General features: G+C 41.4%; 1 protein-coding gene across 1 annotated transcript; it reads left to right on the top strand.

Annotated features, from left to right (window-relative positions):
- The first annotated feature begins 594 nt into the window (after positions 1 to 594).
- Positions 595 to 13545, top strand: chn1 (chimerin 1). Its single transcript, XM_033618186.2, has 7 exons — positions 595 to 1257; positions 2628 to 2712; positions 6041 to 6214; positions 8011 to 8088; positions 8885 to 9022; positions 9986 to 10091; positions 12663 to 13545. The coding sequence occupies exons 1-7, from the start codon at positions 1006 to 1008 to the stop codon at positions 12832 to 12834; spliced, it is 1005 nt and encodes a 334-aa protein (XP_033474077.1). The 5' UTR covers positions 595 to 1005; the 3' UTR covers positions 12835 to 13545.
- The last annotated feature ends 5622 nt before the right edge of the window (positions 13546 to 19167 follow it).

Raw genomic sequence — 19167 nt, 5'->3', positions numbered from 1 at the left:
ATAGAAACTGTTTTCTTTTCATGAGCTGCTTCATATTTGTGTTTATTCTTCATCACTTTATGTTTATGTTTTGATTTTCTCTTAATTTTTCACCCCAAATTCCAAATTTTGAATATAAAATTTCTTGCGTTTGTTTGAAAGCTGGGGCATCACTTTGAATCAAAGCCTGTGTCCATCAATGATCTCATATTTTTGCTTGCGTGCTTGCTGCTTTTGTGTCGTCGTCGTGCTCCCAGTCATGACCAGTTTCTGTGGCAACATGATTTTGAAAATAGCTCCTCTCCAACGGCCCACTGCTGTCGCAAGTTCTGCCGGCAGCAGCAGCCCACTCTTGATGCATGACTCATTCATTGCTCATTATCATCCCACTCTCATTTTCATCCTACCCAGGGTCCCCTGCTTGGATATCTGATGGGGATGGTTGTGTGGGGGGCGGGGTAGTGGCTACTATAAAGCCTGTGTGTCCATGCTACGATTGGCTGGTGGGATCCATTTAATCTGCTGTGACTACTACAGGGTCCGCCCCTGTACTCCTCCCCCTCACTCTGCCCGCCCTGACGGCATCCATACACAATAGTGTGCTGTCTCTGTTCCAGGGAGAATATCAGCTCTGCACAGGGAGGAGAGGATTAGCGCAACCACTCAGCTCATCTGCATACACGTTCCCAGAGAACCACATGAGCACCCAGGGCTGCACCTCTTTTGTATAAAACCTGGCACTGCTATCACAGAGGCTCCACTTCATCTACTGTCACTGCTGTGAGAGGATTTAATAAGGACCACAGTTCTGTTCCCCCTATTGGACTCTTTTAAATTATTTCCAGACTCTTTTTTTTATAATTCAAATTTGCAATTTGCTGTCTGTGATGTCTCTATTTAATTGGGACAATGCAAGTAATATCATTTGATATCTTGCACTGAGCATCAAACAGTTTTCCCCTCCTTTTTTGGGACTTTTCCACCAGGCTTGTTCCTTCATCTGGTTTGGGAGACTGCAGCACCAGAATGCCATCTAGAGAGTCCTACGAGGTTCACAAGGAAGAGAAGTCCCTGGTGCAAAAGGCCAAGCGGGAGGCCAATCAGGAGGATATTCTGGCGGCAGCTCTGGGGATGAGGATGGGGCCACAGAAACCTCCAGCCACTTTCTGGCAGCCACTTAAACTATTCGCCTATTCACAGCTCACTTCACTGGTTCGCAGAGCCACGCTGAAGGAGAGCGAGCGGACATCCAAATCGGAGAAAGTCCACAACTTCAAGGTGAGAACTCTTGTCAGCTGTTGCATCTCCAAAAAAAACGTTGCTTTAATTTCATCATGTGTGGCCAGGGGGCTGCTTCTCATGCTTCCCTAATGGGAGACAGGGAAGAGGAGGAGGAGGGGTGGAGTGCTACAGAGTGGGAGAGAGGGGATGAAAAACAGAGTTGTTTTGGTCTGTCCAGTGAGCCTTTATCAAAAGAAAATCTGTCGGGTGGTCTGTGGACCACTGCTGTTAGTTTGAGCACCAGATGGAGAGATTAGGCCGACGGAGAGGGGAAACAGTGGAGGAGTGTATCCCTATTTGGCTCACTCTCCTAGTTTGGCTGGTTAATGGGATGGAGAGCTGCAGGTGAAATATTACCTTCAAGGCTTTCAAACTGCTGATGCTTACCGATCTCTTTCTGCTGCTTTGTGCACAAGGATCGCTGAATGCTGCATTTCAGTGTTTTGGGAGTGCATAGTCCCTGTGTTGTGTTCAAGCTCCCACAACTAAAGGATGGTGTTTCACTGGAGTGAATTTACATGTGGGCGCTACAGGAAGACTTTTGATTCCAAACTCTCTAAATGAAGCCGTCCTCTGACAGTTTAATGCAGCATTTATCAAATTAAACTACAGTTTTACAGCTATATTTCCATACCCCAGCCTCTTACTCCAAGTAAATGCTTTCACCACCTGCATTTACAACTTTGTCTTGCTTGTACACAGAAAAGAAAGTCATAATGTGCATTATGTTGCAGACTGAAAACTGCACACATTGAGTAGATACATGCGAAATGGTGATCCTAAGATTCTGTAGACATGAGAGAAATGTCAGATGACATCACTCTGAGTGATTGGGATAACAATCAATGATGGCTGACTGTCTGAAAACTTCTTGGATGACTAAACAAAATGATCAAGCTGCACATTGTTTTTAACCAGAAACTTGCAGTTCTTGTTTGTCTGCTGTGTCTGCTGTTGACTTAGGAAAACAGAGAGAGTTGCAGCTCCCAGAGGCCTCTCTGATTGGCTGTGTTGTTGTCACCTGGTGGGCTCCCACTCCGTACACCAGCAAGGTGGCCTCCCACGGTTTCCATAGCAAGTTTCCCTGACAACTTGCACCCTTACTCTGGTGAAGTGTCAAATCCTACTGCGCCGTGATGGCAAAGCCTCCTCCTGCTCTGAGTCACAGCTCACCTCTGTATTGTCAGTCTGACGCTCTGTTTGAACAACAGTCCTCCTCCTCTGCCTCATTTATGGTGGCAGCACCTACAGGTCTCCTGGGCCAGCTAGAGAAGGAGATCTGGTGCCTGTGGGGGCTGCGACTCCCCCGCTGTCTCCTCATTGCACTTCATCACTAATACCTGTCACTGTCCTCCTCTCTGTTGTAGGTCCATACCTTCCGAGGGCCGCACTGGTGCGAACACTGCGCCAGCTTCATGTGGGGACTGATGGCTCAGGGGGTCAAATGTGCAGGTACATCTTGTTCTCAAGATACATCAACACTGACCTATATAAACTGCTTAAATGGTACATTCATGACGTACAGAGCGGGCATAACTGTATATGGGTTACTTGGTTTTTAGTGCATCTGGAGCTGGATTAGTGAGTTCTAATCGAAAATCCCAACAGTAGTTTATGGATTAGGGGTTGTATAATAGAGTGAAATGAGTGCACTCTATAGCTGTGATGTAACATGTACTTTACACTGTGTTAAAACCTCATTTTGACCTATTTTTTTCCCCTCACTGGGTTTGTGAATGGAGTAATCAGTTCAAACAAGCTCTGCCAGTCAGCTCTGACAGATTACTATATATAAAATCTAAAAGTTGCTCTTTACTCTTATTAGAAATAATGACTAAATTTTTTTTTTTTCAGCTCAGGGCGTGGGTTGTTCTTCACGTCTTGTTGACATTATCAAAATAACAAAGGCTATCTGTGTTTCCACTTCTATGGTTTTGATGGATAAACAGTTGCTGAATTACATTCCAGTAAACACGCAACAGTAGGATCATAACAGCGGCAGACAAAGCTCGGTGCTTTGTTATTGTCTAAATGCATTTCGTCATTTTGTGCTGCACACTATGAGCATAAACATATTCACGTTCAGACAGGGGTGGACCTTCCTTTAGGTGATGTAGGTGACCGCCTAGGGTGCAATCTAGCATTAAAATTGTCTCCCCCAGTTTTTGATTTTGCAATTTTGCTCTTTCCATATTGCTTTTTTTCCCTACATTATTGTTTGTTAGCAAAGTCGTTTTTGCATTGACACCTCATTAGCTCTTTCTCTTGTTCATAATAAATACAAAAATATAAAATATATTAATAATAAAAATATAATGGAGGAGGGGGGCTTGCCCATGGCGCCTAATGTACTATGTCTGGCACTGTGTTCAATCTGTAATTATTTTGAGTCCTTCATAAAACAGTCTTTTAATTTTTTAGTGTGAGTGATGGATGGAACATACACACATTGTTATTGTGAGGTAAATGCTCCTGTTATGCCCGTTTGCTTGTCAAATACTCAACTGCGATTTTTGTTGCACTGTAGCTGTTGTTGGAATCCGCTTCACATCCCAGAATAGCTCTATAATATAGTCTGAAGTGTGCCTTTGATGTTTTATTGATGAAACAAAGTATGTCACACAAATCTGTGGGAGTGCTGGCGTGAATTATTAATGTCTTGATTTTGAACGTTGACAACAATCAAAAAAAAAAAAAAAACAGAAAAAAAGGCACATATGTTTGGAGCCAATCTTTATAAACTCTTCTGTTGCCATTCCTTCAGTCTCGACCACAGCTACCAGAATCTAGGGCAGCGAAGTCTCACATGATGCTCAAATTTGCATACCAAAAAAAATGTTCTCCCACCCCCTTTTCTTTTTGTATGTGTGAACTGTTTTTGGCCGCGTGCCAGGGAGCCAGCCTCTGCTTGTGCTTGTTGTGCCACATTTCCTCATCAGAGTACGCCCCCCAGCCTCATCCCATCATGCCCATGAAGGAAAACAAAGCTGGCATGTCTCTTTAATGAGGAGCAGAGCTCGGAGCGTGGGGAAGGAGCTCTGTTTCCACACACATTAAAATTCAGCGGCTTCAACCAAAGAGCTAGGTCAAGCGGCTCAACCCCTATTTAACTTAAATACTTGGTAAAAAAAAAAAAAAAAAATCTAACAACTACAAGTGGAGCGTTTTGTTCTCAGTTCCAGTCAGAGAGGGACTGGTTTTAACTGGTTACTGCTGGTGATAATGTGCTGATTAGAAATTAGCAACCAGCCACCGTTAAACCACATCTCAGAGCCCTTTAGCCAAAACTGAGCTGCAGCCTCCTCGCCATAGCAACCGAGACAGAGCTGACGGTGCAGTAAAGCAGCATCCCCCGTCTCCTGGCTCCCAGTGTCCCTGGGGCCCCTTTCTCACCCTCACCCGCCCCACCTGGGACCCAGCAGGGCCGTCAGTGTGCTCACATGGACAACAGGAGCTCAGCAGACTTGTGTCTGATGACAGGCCGTCCTCTATTATACTGCCTGTCTCATATCCTTAAGAGAATCATCTCTTAAAGTAATTACATTTCTGCATCAATGCATATAAATTCAGGCTGCGTGAATTTCTCCAGGGACCCATATTAATCTCAATATTGTCTGAGGTCCTACAGAAGCATAGATACTCGGCTCTTAGAGGTAGTTTTTATATTTAAAATTGAAAATTAGTGATTCTTCTGAGGGATAAAAATGTTTTTTTGTGTGTTTCGGAATCAAAAAGCAGACATTATTTGTCAAAAACAACAATTCAGAACTTGGAGACGGCTCAAAAGATCTAAAGAGCTTGAAGAGCTGCCCCATTTTAGTCTGGGAAACTAGGTCTAGTGTAGCCTGCAGCGCCTCAATTGCTGCTTCCACAGCCATTGTGTGTGAGCTCGGATTTGGAAAAGAATAGAGCACACAGCAGCAGTGCTGACTACTATCCCTCCTCCAGGCCACAGCGTTTTCAGTGTTCCTCTAATTCCCTCCATGCGTCTCTGTTACAAAGCCGAGCTGCAGTCTCTCTCTCTCTGCATCTGCTCTCCACGGGCTCCTCTGTTCCCGACAAGGTGAATCCTGCCCTGAAACAGCTGTGCCTCAGGCCCCATCCGCTGTGACTGAAGACAAAACGCAATGTGGGATACTTAAACTGACATCATGACTAATATGCCATTTGAACACCCAGTGTGGTGCATTCTGCGTCTGAAAATATCATACAGGAAGGAAAAAAAGGCATCAAAAAGAGAATTTCCTCACATCTAATAATTATCAAATGTGTCTCCCTGTTGTTCCAATGACTATTAAATGCTCTCATACAAATTGAAAAAAGACACACAAATATTTCATAGATTAATGTCCTGTCTCGTGGCTAATCATTGCTTTATTTTACTGTTTTTAATAAACAAATGGGCCTTTTAGAGGTGACTCCAGATCTATCCAGTGCTGAAGGTGACTCCAATGCCATATGTGGTGCAGGGAGAGAAGCTCTCCAGTGGTCTTGTGACATTTAGAGGGGCAAACACAGAGCAAGGGAATTAGCACTCTTCTGCCAGCCAAAACACACATAAAACCAGCCAACCAAATCCAAATGAACCTGATGTTGAATGTGAATTTGCATAATGGTCCTCAGTTTAGAGATAAAATGGCTGACCTACAAGGAGTCATTCAGCTGACTTTGTGTTCAGGTTTTATAGTAAATAAGAACTCTACATTGCGCTATTGCTCCATTTTCACTGTTTTAAAGCTGCAGATATTTATGAACTAAACTTGTGTCTCTCTGTCTGTAGACTGTGGTTTGAATGTCCACAAACAGTGTTCATCTCTGGTCCCCAACGACTGCAAGCCAGACCTGAGACACATCCGTAAAGTCTTCAGCTGTGACCTCACGACCTTGGTGCAAGCTTATAACACAGCGCGACCCATGGTGGTGGACATGTGCATACGGGAGATCGAGTCAAGAGGTCAGCTCCATGTGTGTGTGTTTATGTATGTGTGTTTCATATGTATAGCTCAAGATGTAAATGTTATAAATGCAGTTTAGGTTGAATATTCATCAGATTAATTTTAAACCCTAAAAGCTGCGAAAGTAAACTCTGATTTGCTGTAACTAAGTGGAGGCTTTCCATTGAAAGATTATAGCTAACATGCTACAAACAAACAAAGAAACGCCATATTAATTAAAAATTTAAAAGCAACCGAATACCTTATTGTAAAATTTTGTCACTACTGAATATTTAATATTCAAATGATTGTCAATTGTGGTCTGAAATTTAAATTTTTTCATCTTGAATTGGGTGTCGGAATTTAACCAATTCAATATGAGAGATTTAAATTTTACATTTTTGATAAGGTGAGATGATATTGATACGTCAGGTATCAGAAGAAAGGGCTTTAAAATGAAATATCAGCCCAAAATGGACATTTCTGCTGACATCACAGGCCCATAAGATGAAACTTTAATTATATACATTTCAAATTTGCCCTGGTTGTTGCCAGGATTGTCTCAGGGAGAGCATCATCTTAGCTTGTAAGAAGAAATTTGCAATTTTTTTTTTTAAAAATTCTGTATAAAAATAAATCTAGCATAGTTTACATGTAACCTAAGTTTCAGTCGTTTTCTAATTTTGCCCAATGAATGTGTACATTTTGAAAAGCATTGCATTTTATGTCTGCATCTGCCAGTGGGCAATCATGATAAGAGTATAATAATAGGCTATGATTATCCAACTGCAATGGAGACTTGATTGTCCTTATATCAGTACTGGCAATCAACCAAAGACGTTGGAGAATACAGGCATATCAGATATCAGCAAAAAATATGTATTGTGCCTCGGTAATTTTTAAGAAAAGGGCAATTGAATCTGAGCGGCTTGGATAGTGGATACTCAAAAATTCAGTCTATGAAATGTAAAGAATAATGATTAATATGAAGTTTGGGAATCTAATTAAATGATCCTCTGGAAATGTCCACATTCAGTGCGATAATTTTTCAAGTACCTGTTTCAATTACATAAATAAAGTGGTAGCTATATTTCAATATTAAGTATTCAGTAGTGATTAAATTTCATAAATAGATATTCCATTTCTATTAAGATCCAAATCTCTTCTACCTTTTGTTGCTTACATAGAGACATTTATTAATTATTGTAGGACCACCAATCAAGCTCATGTCCAGTCAGGTCAGGAACTCTGAAGTTATTGTGAAGACACCCCCTCCTGTTCACTGTATTCATCAAAGCGTTCTAGGAATCTACATAACATACTACTCAGTTTGGGGTGTTAAAAGTCTGCTTACATTACTAACAGAGTTAATGTTTTTTGGGGGGGGGGGGGGGGGGGATGACTGAAAGGAGTGATGAGTGGGCTGGTAATTGTGAATGTGTAATGAGGAATACATTACTCTGTTTCCTGCTGCCTTATTTGATTGCTTTTCAGTTAAATCATTCAACTATGTAGGAAACTCATTGCTCCCTCATTGTCTGCCCTCTAATACATGTCTGTAGCTAAGTTTGATTTATGTCTTTATTATTTTGCCCGCTGATGTGGAAAACTATTTGCGTCTGCCCATGTTGTTCCTTTGTGTGACATTGTGGACATTTTATCCTTAATTTCTTATGCATATTTAAGGGTGTTTAATGGCATTTCCCTAAATCACCCGAGGCGATTTATGCTGGTGAATTTTTCTACATTACTCACGACAGCCCTGACGATGTCTGAAAGGTTGTTTTTTACGTTTTTACTATGTTTGTTCCTCAAGGACTGAAGTCTGAAGGCCTGTACAGAATATCTGGATTCAGTGATTCGTTGGAGGAAGTCAAGATGGCGTTTGATAAAGGTACGTCTTCCTTTGACATGACGATTGGCATCATGTGCTTTTATATGTTTACATAGGACACACACAGAACATTTCAGATTAATGCGAAAGTGACACATTTATGGAGGATTAATGCCCATCTGGGAGTGCAGATCCCATCCTGACATGTCCCTCTCACGCAGGGTTTCACAGTGTGGACAGAAGGGGGGGGACCTCAGGGGATACAAACCACGGATATACTCTCACTGCCTTAAACATAGCTGGAGAAAAAAACTCTTCCGCTGTGTTGGGATTCAGTAGTAGACTTAGTGGGAATGAGCCTGTCTTGGCCCAGTGCAGTGTGAATTTTAACTGTAAGAAAAACCCTGCAGCAGTGGACTAAACTCTTCGCCAGATCCGCATGTGGGAGATCATCCATGACAGAGTGTCATTCCAGCTCACAGCGCTGTGATGTTCAGTCTGCCAGCACAAGTAGGCCATGGCCTGCTCTGGAAAGCATGCATAACTGAGGGGAAGTCAGAATGAAACAGGCCAGGCGGATGATAGCAGCTACTTTTTTCTTACCCACAGTAACATAATCTCTTTATTCCTCGATTCACACGGTGATGTGAAAGTGTTGACGTCAACCACTTTCATAGTGTGGAAACCCTCTTCTTCTCATCTCCCTTATTTCATTACACATCCAAATCTAGCACTAGAAGTAGCACATTTGATGAAGCTGATGTGATTCTTGCACTTTTGGGGTTGTATCTACTTAGTTGAATGCAAAATCATCAGCTAAATGAATATAATATAATGTAGTGTAACATCTTCACAGATGGCGACAAGACAGACATCTCAGTGAACGCCTATGAAGACATCAATATCATCACCGGTGCACTGAAACTTTACCTCAGGGATTTGCCTGTTCCCATCATCTCTTATGACGCTTACCCCAGGTTCATCGAGGCTGCAAGTAAGTCACAAGACAGATTATTTAGAGACACACCTGTTTTATTGTGTTGTTGCTGCACTTAAAGATATACTTTGCAGGATTTTCAATGTATAGTCTCATACAAAAGTAATCCCTCTCATCATCACTTATGACCCATTAGAAGTGAGTGTGGTGTATTTATCTGTAGAGATTCTGGCAACCAGGTGCAAGACTGTAAGCAGCAGGCATCCAAGAGACACAGTGCAGAAAAACAGAAATATAATGAGGTGAAACGCCAAATGAGAGTGAATCTGGGGTTGGCTTTTACTCTCACTTTCTCTAGCAAGCGTGTTCAGAAAGAGTAACCAACAACCCGGCATCGTATACCTTTAAAGATGCCAAACAGTCACGATTAAGCTTCATGTTGTTTGTTTCATGTGGTCACACAGTGAGTCACATTACAGCCATTAGTCCTCAAACATGTTTTATTGCAGAAAATGCTTTGATTCATTCTCGAGGCTATAGTTTGCAGGACTGCTGTGTTCCACTGAACTTTGCTGCCTGTTATTTGACTATATGTGGCCGCTGCCAGCTCGACCACACTCCTTTGATGTTGTTTGATACTTCGCTTGCACAGATTTTATGGCTGTTATTGGGAAGAAAGGGAAACATTCATTCAGAATTTTCCTCAGTTGCAGCTCAAAGACAGCTGTGAAAATGCAGCTTGTTCAGCTGACTTCTCAGAATCAGCCAGCGGCTCTCTAAACACCGACCCCAAGTACTGAATGAGTATTCAGCTCTAACTGTGGTGCTAATTTGCAAAACACAAGTCAAGAGCACATTCACAATGTTTTTTAGCCATCTCAAGCAGCCTCAGCCTTCCTCTCAGAGGCTAATGGCTTTTATTGCCCCACAGGAAATAACTACATCGATTCCTGCTCCTCTGAGGTCAGAGAGTGTATTCTGGACACTTTTAACCCTTTGCTCCCTTCTGTTTCTGCTCAGAGCTCACAGACCCAGAGAAGAAGCTGGAAGCTTTCCGAGAGGCTCTTGCTTTGCTGCCGCCATCACACAATGAAACTTTGAAGTACCTCATGGCACATTTAAAAAGGTGAGTAATGCAGTGAAACTCTGCAGGAGGTTAGGGACTGTGTGTGTAGCAGGCTAACTTCTGAATAAACAAACCAACTTGAGGCAAGTCAACCCAGTCTCACGCTGAACTTGTCAAAATCCGGCGCTTGGGGAGTGACTTGCGGTGTCAGACACTGACCAAAAAAGCAGTCCTTTAATGTCGGCATGATATGAGGTGGGACAAGAACAAAAGTTAAGGCAGTGAAAGTCAGACAAGGGTCGATGGGAGGACAGGTCCAACAAACACCAACTTTCACCTGGGAGAGTGATGTTTGCATCCTGTAAGATTATAATACTTTATATACTTGTGTTGTTGTTGCTGGAGAAGAAAAACATCAATTGCTGTTGTTGTACCCACATAGTACTTTTATTTTGAAAGCGTCTGTATGTAAATGTCAAATTTCCTGTGAAAACGGAAGTGTATCTTGAAAGAAGACAATGCATGTAACAGGCAGAACATGACACAGCATCCCAGAACATCAATAACCAACACACCCAGGGTACCTTTCAGGTTGTATATGAACATAGAAAGTCCATGACCAAACATCAATATGTGACAAGGTGGAAGTAAGAATGTGTTGGGCAAGTCGCAAACTCTGATGAGGTGTTCAGTAACAACCAAACAAGCGGTGGAGTTCAAATAAGCAAACTGTGACATTAAAAATATCCCCATAACTGTGATTTCCCAGTCTCATTGGCCTTCAGTGCATGTTTGTTAAAAACATGAAGTTCTGTGGCTGCTTTTGAAGAGCCTTAAAGCCGCTGCTCAGCCTGCAGCTGAGAGAGAAAGTGGATCATCATGGGGATACACAGCATGTAGAGCCAAGGGTTAAGGGTTTATTTTTACCAAACCAGAGTTGGTGATTGTTACAACAGTGTAGTGATTAACAAGATGTTGAGCTTGAGTCAAGTGTTTTAGGACAAGTTAATATGGCAATTAAGCTAAAATTAGTCTCAGTTAAAGAGAGAAACTTGGATTGGTGCATCGTTGTTGTTTTTTTCTTTGTCTGTAGAGGAAAATAGGTGTAAGAATATGAAAAAAAAAAAAGTTTTCAAACTAGTGAGGGTGACACACTGTAAGGCCCTACTGATGTGTGTTGTCACCATAACGACTAACAAAAATTGCCTTTTTTTTGGTATCAGTCAAATGACCATGACAAACACCTCAATGTTCGTTCTGCTCTCAGTCTATTTCTATGAGTAGTGTATTATAGTTTAATCGGAGTACACTATCTTAAAATCTTTGTGCATTTTTTTGTTATTGATGGCTAAATTTAACACATTCTCTCTCTGACCTTGTCACATATCAGCGTTTAGTCATAGACTTTCCACATCCAGATATAACATGAAAGATACCCTGCGTTGGTTGTTAACTTTTTGGGATGCTGTGTCAAGTTCTGCCTGTTACATGCATTGTCTTCTTTCAAAATACACTTTCATTTTCACAGGAAATGTAACGTTTACATACAGTCTCTTTCAAAATAAACACACTACATCAGTACATCAACGTGAATTGACGTTTTTTTCCTCCAACAACTAACGCACATGGTTGGGTTTAGGGAAAAAAAACAGGGTTTACTTTAGAATCTTATGGGATGCAAACACTGCTCTGAAAGTTGATGTTTGTTGGACCCATCCACCACCCCTCACATCCACCCAACTTGGACTTTTGCCACCTTAACTTTCGTTCTTGTCTCGCGGCATTTCCCCCTGACGCTATTGAGCGCCGTTATATAACAGCAACCGCCTGCATATCATGCCAACATCATTCTCGGAACCCATCGGCTGTATTCGGCGTCTGACTTCCGGCAGACGGCGATACAGCCTCTGGGGGCAGACCCCCGATTTTTTGGCATTCCGGTTTTATTAGGCCGGTGGAGGCGAATTTCCGTTTCCGACTTCCGTTTATATATAAGTAAATATGCTGAACCATTGCAATGGATTCAGAGTTTGCAGTGACGCCAATTATGTTCCGCCTCGTTAGTTGACCGCATGGACCGTTTAACCTGGCAACAACTGCAGCCGGCTCAAACGTGATTGGTCAATATCACGCGGACTACAAACAGCCAACTGGAAACCAGGGCTCTTCCGCTCTTCTTCCGGAGGCAAGATCTCCGGGGTTTTGCACACCAGTGTGTGTCTAACTTTTCAATAGACTCTACATTCACTGAATGTAGAGCCTGTGTATAGAGACTATGCCAACATTAAAGGATGGCTTTTCTCGTCAGTGTCTGACGCCACAAGTGATTTCGGAGTGAGACTGGGTTGCTAAATTTAGTGCATCAATCAATAGTGTTACATCATTTTGAGATATTGTGGAGTTGGTGTTGCAAAAAGAGGAAAGTCCCCTCCCAAAAAATATTGGTATCAGGTAACACACGGGAGGGCCTTGCTTTTTTTGGGGGGGTTTTGTTTTAAAGTAATATAATGTGCAGTCCTCCTCCCCATGAAAGTAATTTTCATACAGTCCCTAAAACTCAGTTTATTTCCAGAATCTATCTATGTGTCTAACTTTTCAACTAACTTTTTTCCTTTTAATCCATATTTGCAGGGTGACACAGAATGAGAAGTTCAACCTGATGAACGCAGAGAACCTCGCCATCGTCTTTGGACCCACCCTCATGCGTGTGCCAGACGCGGATGCCATGACAGCACTCAATGACATCCGCTACCAGAGACAGGTGGTGGAGATGCTCATTAAACATGAAGACGCGCTCTTCTAAACACAGATCAGGACTTTTATAGAACAGCTATCTAATCATTCTTTTGTGTAAAGACTTGAATGACAGTTTGTATTACACTGATTGATACATTTTTTTTAAATGCCCTGCGTATGGACTAGTGCTGACCTAACATCTGTCCTCTCCTGTATCGGGTGTGGACGATGAACTTTACACTTGTACGTACTCTATGTCTCCCCATTTTTGTCGGGGGATTTTTGGAAGCTGACAGGCCAGCATGCATGGTGCGAGGTCTTTGTTGCTTTGTAGTCGTAACCCAGCATGTGTTCACATCGTGTAGTGCTGTGATTTTGCTTTTGTCTGCTCTGTAGTAGTTCGATAGTCCACATTCCCAGCTGCCTGCTGCGCAGTTTCTTTCAGTTCAACATTGTATAGCTGGATGTAAAAATAAGCTACTGATGTTTCTGGGTAATTTTTATGATGCTGTATTTTTTTATCTCCTCAACTGTTTTTATGTAACCTTATGTAGTTGAATGAGCCTTTCCTCTTAATGTGTACAAACTGGTGCATTTGCCTGACCTTAACATTTTTACTGTTATAAACAGCATTATTTGTGAATTTAATTTTTTATTGTAATGTTTTTGTACACACCTTGTGCATGATCACTTTAATTTATTAAACCTTACTCTGAGAAATTAAGTGCTTAATGAGTTGTCTGATTTACCATAATAAAGCTCAAACTGTGCGTTAAAGCTGCATTTAAACTAATTTTTTATTGGGGGGGGGCAGCAGAAACAAGCTGTACAGACTTATAAGTTGACATGGCAAACATGTTAGCAAACAGCTACTTATTTATTGATTCAGTTAAGGTAGTAATATTCAAATGTGCTCAATATGCTCAACCAATGTATTGATAAAGAAAAATATATAACATTTACTGCGCTACAATTGGCAACCATGCACTGCTGTTGCATATCCATATAGTATACTGTATAGCTTAACTTGCTTTGATAAATAAGATAATATAATCGAAAGTGAGTTTTCGAATTTTTTATTTTTTTTCTTGGGGTGGGGGGACCCCAGACGTCCTGGCAGGCTTGGTCCCCACCAATGTTGAGTCCATGGCTACAAACTTGTATACTGCAGATATCGTGCAACATTATTCATTTGTATTGGAGATGTGTTTCTGGCCACCTGGCAATATTGCCCATAACAGCAATGAACAGGCAATAAACAATGCAGAACAAAAATGTCTAAAGAGTGGGTTTTACCTAACATACAGTAAATGCACAAGTGGATGAAGATTCATCATACAGCATGAGAAGACACACAGCTACCCAAGTGTATACCCTCCATGGACATAATTATACGCATCCATCCATACATATACACATGCATCCATACACATGCATAAACATTACTCACATGCATCCATACATATATACATACACATATTACACATATATATAGATATGTGTACTGTCCACAAAATACTACTAACAATGATAATAATAAAAGGGTTTTCCAACCAAGGTAATCAATAACTGGTGCCCATGTCCTTTTGAAAAATGGTGAATTTTAGCTGAGCTCTCACGCACTCCGTCATGTAAGCTTGTTCAACTTTTTGCAACCATCGAACAGTCGTGGGAGGGTTAAGCTTCATCCAATTAAAAGTTATTGTTTTTCTTGCAGTAATCGGGAAAATATGCAGTGTATAACCCTCATTTTCAATAAAACGGTGATCAGGCAGTACATCCAGTGTCCAGTTTCAGGATTCTCCCCATTTCACCTTTAACGTTTTTTCAGAATGTCTGTATTTTTGGGCAGTCCCAAATTAGCTTTCATTTTCATTTCATTTTTGAGGAAAATATCTTCTTGTCTTGTCTTAGAGCTTTTCTCCTGTAAACACCTACCTGCTGCATCTGGAAGCAACACTATGAGCAACTCAATCTCCAGAATAAATGTTTGCATTGTATGTGTCTTCAGTTAAATTTGTATGTTTAGTATGCAGTAGATATGTTGAAACTTTATGTTTCTTTACATGTCAGTGATGTGATAATGCTGTTAGGCACAAAAAGCACTTGGTTAGGGTCAATAAAACAACATGTTTTGGCTTAATATACCTGGTTTGGTTGCTATAAACATGGCTTATAAAAAAAACTATTTTGTAAACATAATCACAGCTGGAAATGTCACTGGTGTCAAACAGTTGTCTACTGCTTTAGTCTCACAGTGTCACACCATCCACCATCCTGTCCTCCTACTAATGAGAAACTCAGCTCATATACATTTATTATGAACTGCGTCACTTTAGAAATGTTGATATGATATATATGAGACATACAGTACAGGCCAAAAGTTTGGACACACCTTCTCATTCAATGCGTTTTCTTTATTTTCATGACTATTTACATTGTAGATTCTCAGTGAAGGCATCAAAACTATGAATGAACACATGTGGAGTTATGTACTTAACAAAAAAAGGTGAAATAACTGAAAACATGTTTTATATTCTAGTTTCTTCAAAATAGCCACCCTTTGCTCTGATTACTGCTTTGCACACTCTTGGCATTCTCTCCATGAGCTTCAAGAGGTAGTCACCTGAAATGGTTTCCACTTCACAGGTGTGCCTTATCAGGGTTAATTAGTGGAATTTCTTGCTTTATCAATGGGGTTGGGACCATCAGTTGTGTTGTGCAGAAGTCAGGTTAATACACAGCCGACAGCCCTATTGGACAACTGTTAAAATTCATATTATGGCAAGAACCAATCAGCTAACTAAAGAAAAACGAGTGGCCATCATTACTTTAAGAAATGAAGGTCAGTCAGTCCGGAAAATTGCAAAAACTTTAAATGTGTCCCCAAGTGGAGTCGCAAAAACCATCAAGCGCCACAACGAAACTGGCACACATGAGGACCGACCCAGGAAAGGAAGACCAAGAGTCACCTCTGCTTCTGAGGATAAGTTCATCCGAGTCACCAGCCTCAGAAATCGCAAGTTAACAGCAGCTCAGATCAGAGACCAGATGAATGCCACACAGAGTTCTAGCAGCAGACCCATCTCTAGAACAACTGTTAAGAGGAGACTGCGCGAATCAGGCCTTCATGGTCAAATAGCTGCTAGGAAACCACTGCTAAGGAGAGGCAACAAGCAGAAGAGATTTGTTTGGGCCATGAAACACAAGGAATGGACATTAGACCAGTGGAAATCTGTGCTTTGGTCTGATGAGTCCAAATTTGAGATCTTTGGTTCCAACCGCCGTGTCTTTGTGAGACGCAGAAAAGGTGAATGGATGGATTCCACATGCCTGGTTCCCACTGTGAAGCATGGAGGAGGAGGTGTGATGGTGTGGGGGTGTTTTGCTGGTGACACTGTTGGGGATTTATTCAAAATTGAAGGCACACTGAACCAGCATGGCTACCACAGCATCCTGCAGCGACATGCCATCCTATCCGGTTTGCGTTTAGTTGGACGATCATTTATTTTTCAACAGGACAATGACCCCAAACACACCTCCAGGCTGTGTAAGGGCTATTTGACCAAGAAGGAGAGTGATGGAGTGCTGCGGCAGATGACCTGGCCTCCACAGTCACCGGACCTGAACCCAATCGAGATGGTTTGGGGTGAGCTGGACCGCAGAGTGAAGGCAAAGGGGCCAACAAGTGCTAAACACCTCTGGGAACTCCTTCAAGACTGTTGGAAAACCATTTCAGGTGACTACCTCTTGAAGCTCATGGAGAGAATGCCAAGAGTGTGCAAAGCAGTAATCAGAGCAAAGGGTGGCTATTTTGAAGAAACTAGAATATAAAACATGTTTTCAGTTATTTCACCTTTTTTTGTTAAGTACATAACTCCACATGTGTTCATTCATAGTTTTGATGCCTTCAGTGAGAATCTACAATGTAAATAGTCATGAAAATAAAGAAAACGCATTGAATGAGAAGGTGTGTCCAAACTTTTGGCCTGTACTGTACAAATATAACATATCTGCTGTTTGCAGAGATGTACAATGCCAACATTTTATTCTGGCAACTGGGCTGCTGTGGGAGCGGTGGTGTAGTGATAGTGAATATGGTGAGTATACTACTAGGTAGATGAGTAGGTTATCAAGGACAAAGTAAGTGTACTCTCCTATTTATTCCAGTGGCTTTTTGATTGATAAGTAGGTATACTGAGGTGAGTATACCCTGTATACCTGTGTGTCCCCTCCAGTACAACACTGAGTGAGAGTGATCTAAAACAGTAAAGTTGTGCTCTGCCAAGAGATGGTGACGTCTGAAATGATGCAAATGTAATGCTGCTTCTGAAATCACATGTGATCTTCCACCTCCCACACGTCTCTCTACACCTCCTCACTCTTCTTTTTTTTGTCTTTTCCCTAGAGGATAAGGCTGGCAATATTTTATATTTGTCATATTGGCAAAAAATCATATGAAAAGAACAAAACCAACCATTTATTTATGTTGACTGTTCAGACGGAGATAATTACTCAGTGCCATTGGTCACCATTGTTTTCCAGAACACCTCAGTGAACTTGGTGACATGTTCCATCAATACCATATACGTGGGCAATGTATTTATTTTAGGTTAATCTCATATACTCTGTCCTGATGCCATAAATACTCACTGGAACACCAACTGCGTAGTAATCCACCGCTGAAAATAGTCCCCGACAACTGCACCATTTGTTCCTGTTTGAGTAACATCATATAGAAACTACAGTGACCAGCTGTTTTAAGAAATTATTTTGACTCTTTTTAAAAATAAAACTACATATCTGTGACCCCTTTTTTTTAAGGTTTCTGTGTAGAACTGATGCACTTGAGGCCGAGTGTCACAGACAGGAGAGGAAAGTCAGACAGACAAACACATTTTAGTCTTTTCATGGCATTTGATAATAAGAAAAACATACAATAACAGCATCTGCATCCTTGAAAAGACTAAAGAATATGTAAATATATAATGCTGCTTGTGGCAGCAACACGACCCTGGCAGATCGGACTGATAGTTGTCCATCCTGCATATTCAGAATGACAGGTTGTGCCTGAAAGCCACACGTCATGTGACTCTCTAAAAACCCCTCTCACAACACATCCGTCACACTGATTCACTGTGAGATTAAAACCAAACACACAACACCTAAGGCAACACCACTCCTGCACTCGGGAGACTGTTAATTACTGGATGTATGTGCAAACAATGTCACATTAAATTTATGCATTTTTAGTTTTATTACCCACAGGTTATGTCTTTCCAAGCAATTTCTACGAACCAGCCATGCACAGCCATCAGGGGCTCATCACATGACCGCTGTCTCAGATTGTATAAGCTCCAGGAGTTATTTGAGTATTTGGATGGTGTCTTCAATCCACATTTTGTGTTAAAGTATATTTATGAGAGACATGAGAGCTTTCAGGTGTGATTGTGGGCACCTCATGTTGTCGTAGTTTCATACGTGTTCCCTGTGTTTAGGTTTTTGAGCTTTAAATCTCCCCACAAAGCGTCTGAGCAGCAATCACTGCTTGACATTTAATCACTTGGGTTTTGTGACCACATCACGTCGAGTTAATGCAAGCCAAATTCAGACTTGTCTCATGTGATTGTGTGGCAAAATTGGATTTTCATCCAACCGTTTAGCCTCCCCCGCCATTATCAGCCATTTTAAATATATCATACCTCCATCTACATCAGGCGTCGACTGTGAGAGGAGGTAAACCACACCAATAAAGCTATCGAGCTTTCTATCCCCTCAGTCAGACGCTGTGATAACACCGTGCTGGAGTAATGTCTGCCAAATGCATTGTGGGGTGGGTGTGCCTCATTCACAGTAATGAGACTAAATTTGAAAGGCTGTGATCCATGAGATAACTGACCTTTCTCTGTTGACTGGATGGTAATGCTCTCCTCCCTGCAAACAGCTGACCTGAATACATTTTCAAATGTTGAAATGTAGAAAGAAAAATCAGTTCAACCATGTGAAGGATCTGAAATGGAAACCTTTATTTTTTATATTTTACATGGACTAGCAAAGGTGTGACCATGGATGTTGTTGTACTTGAGTTTTACTGACAGTGTGCATTTACTAAAACAATGCAAAAATATTTTAACACACCAGCAGAAATACTTCTAAAATATCAAATACATACTTGGCAACAGTAAAAACATGCAAATAATGGTTTAAGATAATGAAAATATAAGATTGCCTTTTTCAACATCGTTAATGCTGTCCAGTGTTAGTTGTTGCTATATTTATATTGCAGTATACCACTCGACACACATCATAATCTCTCCTTTGAAAACTCTAATCCCCTTAATCTTCATCGAGGCATAAACACCCAGTATGTTGTCCAGTTTTCAGCCACCCCCCTGCAGAT

This window comes from Epinephelus lanceolatus, chromosome 14 (genome assembly GCF_041903045.1).
Source record: "Epinephelus lanceolatus isolate andai-2023 chromosome 14, ASM4190304v1, whole genome shotgun sequence".
Classification (NCBI taxonomy): Eukaryota; Metazoa; Chordata; class Actinopteri; order Perciformes; family Serranidae; genus Epinephelus; species Epinephelus lanceolatus.
This window is presented reverse-complemented; position numbering and strand designations above follow the sequence as displayed.

Excerpts from the sequence above, each read along its gene's own strand:
- chn1 (XM_033618186.2), top strand. The coding sequence starts at position 1,006 with ATGCCATCTAGAGAGTCCTACGAGGTTCACAAGGAAGAGAAGTCCCTG. Across the intron at positions 9,023-9,985 it reads CAGGTTCATCGAGGCTGCAA|AGCTCACAGACCCAGAGAAG; the intron begins GTAAGTCACAAG and ends GTTTCTGCTCAG. Across the intron at positions 10,092-12,662 it reads CTCATGGCACATTTAAAAAG|GGTGACACAGAATGAGAAGT; the intron begins GTGAGTAATGCA and ends CCATATTTGCAG.